General features: G+C 47.8%; 1 protein-coding gene across 1 annotated transcript; it reads right to left on the bottom strand.

The window, feature by feature from the left end:
* Positions 1 to 1,052: 1,052 nt before the first annotated feature.
* LOC119314606 (NAC domain-containing protein 92-like) lies at positions 1,053 to 3,760 on the bottom strand. The gene is made up of 3 exons (XM_037589328.1): positions 3,276 to 3,760; positions 1,954 to 2,240; positions 1,053 to 1,842 (listed from the first exon to the last, which is right to left on the bottom strand). The coding sequence occupies exons 1-3, from the start codon at positions 3,451 to 3,453 to the stop codon at positions 1,372 to 1,374; spliced, it is 936 nt and encodes a 311-aa protein (XP_037445225.1). The 5' UTR covers positions 3,454 to 3,760; the 3' UTR covers positions 1,053 to 1,371.
* Positions 3,761 to 6,178: the final 2,418 nt, after the last annotated feature.

The following is a 6,178-nucleotide window of genomic DNA, read 5'->3' as shown; positions in this document are numbered from 1 at the left end:
CATGAACAAAATTCCTGGTGGGTACCAAGTGTCAGATGTGACCGCGACTTCATCCTCTTCTGATGTACCATAGCACAGATTTCCTTAGAGTGATATCCATGAGGCAACGGGGTGCGCATGGAACCCGGCTTGGTTTACAGATTTTCATCAACTTAATGGGACGAGTGGCAAGGATAAGAGGCTTGCTTGGGTTGGCTTTGAGACACTTGCTTGGTCGTGATGGACATCGTATAATGAAGCTCTTATGGAGATGCGTATGTTTAAACACCTGGCGGATCTCATTTGTAAAGGGCTTTGTTATTGCAGCTGTGGAAGCCAATGGGGAGACTGTAGGACCGACCGCACAGTGACTTCTTCATTGACAAACTCTGAACAAGGTTTTGGGAGCTTCATGTCACATCACAACAGGACAACAAAAGTTGGGGGAGCTTCCTGTCCGGTGCAAGCGTGTGCTACTGGGCGGCTCGTGGGCATGTTTTGTCTTTGATTAGCTAATTTTGGTCTCTTCCGAGCATGTATTGAACCTTTTTTTAGTTTCCTTTCAAGACTTCATTTCGGCTTGCTAGTTGTAAACTTTAAGGGCCTCAGTATATGGCGGGGCATTCGCCTTCTTGCTGGAAAAAATATATCCATGAATGCATGGCCTATGCGATGATGCTACTTCATTGAGATTATTGAGAAGCCTTGGAGACAGCATAGGTCATCTTGGCTGAAGAAATCTATCGGGGCTTCATGGGGTAGAATACAATTACTTGATCCTTCGTAGAATACAATTTGAGAATCCTAATTATTTCCCCGTTCCAAAATAATTCAAGTTTTTGGATTGTGCAAAGTCAAACTTGTTTATCTTTGACCAACTCTATAGAAAATGTGCCAACATCTACAAAACGAAATACACGTAGTACTGAAAATTATTTCATAAAGAATCCCATGAGACTAATATGGTATTTCAGATGTTAATACATTTTTCTAAAGATGTGGTTAAACTTAAACAAGTTTGACTTTGAACAAGCCCAAAACATCAATTATTATGGAACGCGGGTATAGTAATTAAGCTTTCAAGAGGAAATAAGTTCTTCTTGGCAGCAGAAATATACAGATCATTTTTTTAGATGAAGTTCTCTTTTTGCGAGAAAGATGATGAAGTTTATTAGATCGGTATGAAGAGTGGCGCTTCGTATATACTATGTAACAAATGTCCATACCTGTACCGTTGGGTGTGCGTCTTATCGTAGCCGGTGTACCGGTCAATGATCAGCTTGTCTACTTCCCCGGTCTTATGATTTGTTGCACACGAGTCAACGTACCGATTTGTGTCAACTAACGTATAGCGGCATGCATCACCCACCGATCTACATCATATATATACATCTACATCAAGCTGTTGTAGTTGTAGTGCGCCTCCTGCACCTGCAGCCCTAGATCCATCAGCGCCCCGCCACACTGATCATCGGCGCCGTCTCTCAAACCCGCCGCTGCACTGCCGCCGCCCTGGAGTAGCTGGCTGAAGTCGAGGGTAGTTTCGTAGCTCAGCAGCTGCGGCATGCCGGCGAAAGCGTCCACATTGCTGTGCAAGACGCCTGCTGCACCGTCGGGGTGGTGATGATCACAGGACGTGATCTGGTAATGGTGGCCGCCAGCGCCAAGGGAAGGGAACGGCGCGGAAGGCGAGTGCTGATACTGATCCGGATCGTAGCAGGACGAGGAGCTTACGTAGTTGGATCCGCTCACGGCAGCAGCCTTGTGAGCCACGCCGCCGCCGCCGGGCTCCTGCTTGCCGTCCATGGCGTACTCCGTGTCGGCTTTCTTCTGGTGGAAAACTCTGCACAGCACCCAGTCCTCCTGAACAAACAAAATTCAAATGCAAACAAGCATATTAGCACCGCCTATCGATTAAAAAATCAGGTAATTAAGATCAGGTTTATATTGCAAGAGCATGACAATTAAACCCACCTTGGGTGGGGAGTGAGGGTTCTCGATACGGAACTCGTGCATGACCCAGCAGGTCTTGATGCCGTTGGGGGCGCGGCCGCGGTAGAAGACGAGGGTCTTGCGCATGCCGACAATGGCGTCATGACCGGAGCGGGAAGAGGACGACCTCAGGCTGCGGATGACGCGGTCCTTGCCGGTGGCCTTCCAGTAGCCGGACCTGGTGGCGCGGTTGGTGCGGAGCCCCGTCGTATACTTGCGGTCACGGAAGCTGAAGAAGTACCACTCGTTCGTGGTCAGCTTCGCCACGTCTGCATACCACCATGGATGGAGCCATACGCAAACTTAGCAACAGAATGGCCTCGGTGGATGACCAAGTGTATACGCAAACGTGATAGATGATAGATCATATCAGGTTGTACAATTACACATAGAAAGAGAGGTTGAGAGGCAAAAGAAAGTATATATGCATTTATCCTTCATTTAGTAAAAAATAATATTGAAACGAAGTTCAAAAAAATGGGGAATTTTAAGTTTGTTTGTTGAAATAGGCAAATACTCCAAGGAAGGAGGGGGTGGGAAAATGCTGATATAAAATGCCACATCCAAGCCAGTTCCTTAACTAATCCAAAAAAATGCAAACAATGCTGCCCACTTGACAGATTAATTATAGGAAGTTCATGCTTGTGGTGGTAACCCACTCAAAATCCTAAGAGGAAACTTGTGCTAGAAACAACACAGCAGTTGCAGGAATTGCATATATGCATGTATATAGTGCAGAGCAGTATCACAAGTTGATGAGTAGTAGTACTAGTAACTCCGTCGGATTTTATTAGACCTCCTCTTATTTTGGAATAAAATTTGATCATTGATTTAATTAATAAAATGTAAACTGTATGTCACAAAAATTAATATCATTGTATTTTGTTAGTCAAATAGATGGTCAAGATTTGACTCAAAATACGAGAGAGCCTAATAAATCCCGACGGAATGAGCACTAATTTAGTGCACTAATCAATAATAATGAGGACAAGTCCGAATTAGAGCCAATAAAACACGGTTGCGTGCTTAGTTAATCATTCCATGGAATGAAGTTAAATTAATTAAGAGAGATACGTAGCTTGCTAGAGAGGGACTAAAAACGTACTGGATCAAGATCGATCGAGTAGCTAGTAAAGATTAGTGGAGAGGGACTGGAGATGGGTCGAGTACTCCGTAGTAACTAACGAACTGGTAAAAAAATTGAGGGGATAGCTAACTGTGGTAATTAATGGAGTAGTAGGAAAAAGTGAATGGAACAGAGGAGAGGAGCCTTTTGATCTAAATAAAAAAAAAAAAAAACTGACCTGGCAGCTCCCATGGCTCGTGGACGTGCAGATCGACCTCCACCATGGTCCCGGCGGCTCCTCCGGAGAGGCGCTGGTTGGCCACCTTGCTGAGCAGGTAGTGGCACACCAGCTCCTCGTCGCTCGGGTAGAACCGGAACCCCGGCGGCAGCGTCATCTCGATGTCCCGCAGCCCCATGGAAATATCTATGCACTATCTTCTCTATGAACCCTCCTCCTGCTAAACTCTCTCTACAATCTATGGATAGATATGGCTTAGAAATCTATGGATGTCGCTTCCAGTACAGCACCAAATTGAGCTAGCAAGATAGTGGAGAAGGAGAGAAAGTATAAGGCAGGTATCTAGGTAGCAGAGATTAGGCAGGGCATATATCTATGTTGCTATAGCTTGAGTTTGTATGAATGAGGTTGGGATAGGGAGGTTGGCAGGAAGGAAATATATAGCTTGGAGATGCCAGAGCCCGGACCGGAAGGAATAATTGTATGTAGCCAGAAGGAAGAAGCGTAGGGGAGCAAGCAACAAGGCCGGGGTTATACTTGTAGTACTCCTACAAAGGCCTGTCTACCCCCTAGCTCGGCCAGTCCGAAGGTCTCCGTCAACCTCCCTGCGTGTGCCGTGTGCGCGTCGGCCGGCGCGAGAAGCTGATGCGCCGGACGGATCAGAGCCAGCAATGGAGCAAGTACTCTGTACTCTATTAACTTCCAGGAGCAGGGGCTGGAGAAATTAAGCGGAGACGGAGGAGGTGGGGAGAGGACATGCTTGTGCGCCCGTGTCGCGATCAATCGGGGCGGCGATGCTCGATCGATGTGGCTAGGTCGCTGGTGGGAGGAAGAGAGAAGAGGAGGGGAGGAGGTGACCCAACCTCGCAAGGAAGCCCCACAGTGATGTTCGCAGCAACATATGTGGCACTGTCGACGCGGCCACATTTAGCATCAGCCAGGGCTAATTATTAGTCCATCATCACACTCCACATATAGTTAGCGCTGTTCATCGTTACATCGTCGTCGTCATCATCATCATCATCATCTCTCTCTAGATACGTATCTCCTCTCGCTTTTTGTGTGCGTACGCACGTGTCTGGCTTGTTAATTTTGCTTGCAAGTAAGTGTATATGTGATCGTACAGAGGATTAACAGGGCATCGATTAATTAGCATGGTGCTTAATCAAGCAACCAACGGAGGCATACATAGCTGGGGATTAATTATGGCTGTGTGATTAACTTAAAGCAAGGAACGTACGTGTATCTACATACTATTTTTATTATGTTTATTATCACTTCCTTTTATCTGTTATAAAAAGCAAAACGTATGATCAATTTAATCTTAATATCTATCATGTGTCCCAATTTACAGTATGTACTGTTCTTCTTCTCTTCTCCGAGAGTTAAAGGTGGTGGCGTACGTGCGTACGTGCATGCCCGCGCTAAGGAACTGCGACGTCAGCAATGCTTTCATCGTTTCAGCTAAGCACCTATCAACAACCTAACCTTTTGCTCACTGCAATATGAAATATGACGATAACGATGTGAAGACGGCAGAAACGATCGATACGATGCCCAATCACTATGTATATGTTTGAATGTGTACGTGCGGCGTGCTAGCTCGCCACGCACCATCAGATTCTCTCCAGGAGAGAGATTAGAGATGAATATGGAACGGCAACTGCCCGTGTACGTACGTTGATTAGCGCACATGCAGCTACCCTATTCAAGCACAGTATGTACGATCCAGGCGACGGAATAAAAGGTGGCACGCGCGTATATATCATAACGTACGTGTACCGGCCGTCGGTGATCAGTACATATAATGGTATACGGTTGTTGGAGCATACGCGTCATATACACCCAGCATCCACTCCCTCCAGTCCCATGTGTACTGTACGAGTCCTTTTTCCTCTAGGAATCAATTATTACGGGGCATGTTGTCCACCTGAACGAACAGATTATTTCTTTAACGGATTTCTTAGAGCATCTTCAACAGGCACGCCAAACTAGCGGCGCGTCGCAAAATCCTTCGTTTTACCGCGCGCGCAACCGGAATAGCTGCTCCAACGGACGTGCGAAAACAGCGCGCGCGGCATACGTAGTCCAGCGCGTGGGCCGAAACGCAATCGCGCGCCGCTTATTTGCTACGCCCGCTCCCGCGCGCTGGACTATCGCGCGCTCGCTCGCACCTCCCACCCCCATCCAGCCGCGCCGCTGCCGCCGACCGCGCCACCCGGCGACCGTTCCGGCGCTTCCCCGGCCTATCCCCGCCCCGTGCGCGCTTTCTCCGCCCCCCTCTAGTCCAGCCGCCCCGCGCACGTGCTGGTCCTCCGACGAATAGCGCCCGCGCGCTCGCTGCCGCTCGGCGTTCGTTATTGTATTGTTGAACTATTTGTTGTATTGAACGATAAACTGTTTGTTTGAGTTGTAATAAATGAAATTAAACTATTTATTTTTGTTTGTTTTGATCTTTTTGCTTCTGTTTTCGAATACATATGTTATTTGTGCGAGTCGCGCGCGCTGCTGGAGCGGCGCGCGCTACATTTTAGCGCGGCTGCTGGAGCGAGCGCTGCACGCCGCGCCAAATCAGGCGATGGGCGCGCGCTAAAGCTGTTTTTTGCGCGCGCCGCGTTCGGCGCCTGTTGGAAATGCTCTTATGGAACGAACATTCTGCGTAATTTTTTCCAGCGCGCCATGGTGCTTACAGTCGGATTTGCCCGCTGCTGCGTGTACACATGGCTGTGATGATTGCATGATCTAATGGAACCACGTGGCATGCCCGACTTTAAATTAGTAAGCCCCGTGCAGCAAATAAACATGCCTACAAAAACAACTTGCGGGTAAGGCAAGACACGCGATTAGAAGAAGCGCAGCTTGAAACGCCAATGCTATCATCCACCTTCGGGGCTAGCACCAGC

The sequence above is a fragment of the Triticum dicoccoides genome, chromosome 6A (genome assembly GCF_002162155.2).
Source record: "Triticum dicoccoides isolate Atlit2015 ecotype Zavitan chromosome 6A, WEW_v2.0, whole genome shotgun sequence".
Classification (NCBI taxonomy): Eukaryota; Viridiplantae; Streptophyta; class Magnoliopsida; order Poales; family Poaceae; genus Triticum; species Triticum dicoccoides.
Note: the sequence above shows the minus strand (reverse complement) of the source record. Positions and strands in the feature narration are given on the sequence as shown.

Coding starts and splice junctions, on each gene's coding strand:
- LOC119314606 (XM_037589328.1), bottom strand. CDS start 3,453: ATGGGGCTGCGGGACATCGAGATGACGCTGCCGCCGGGGTTCCGGTTC. Junction 2,241..3,275: donor CGAGCCATGGGAGCTGCCAG/GTCAGTTTTTTT, acceptor GGTGGTATGCAG/ACGTGGCGAAGCTGACCACG. Junction 1,843..1,953: donor ACCCTCACTCCCCACCCAAG/GTGGGTTTAATT, acceptor TTGTTTGTTCAG/GAGGACTGGGTGCTGTGCAG.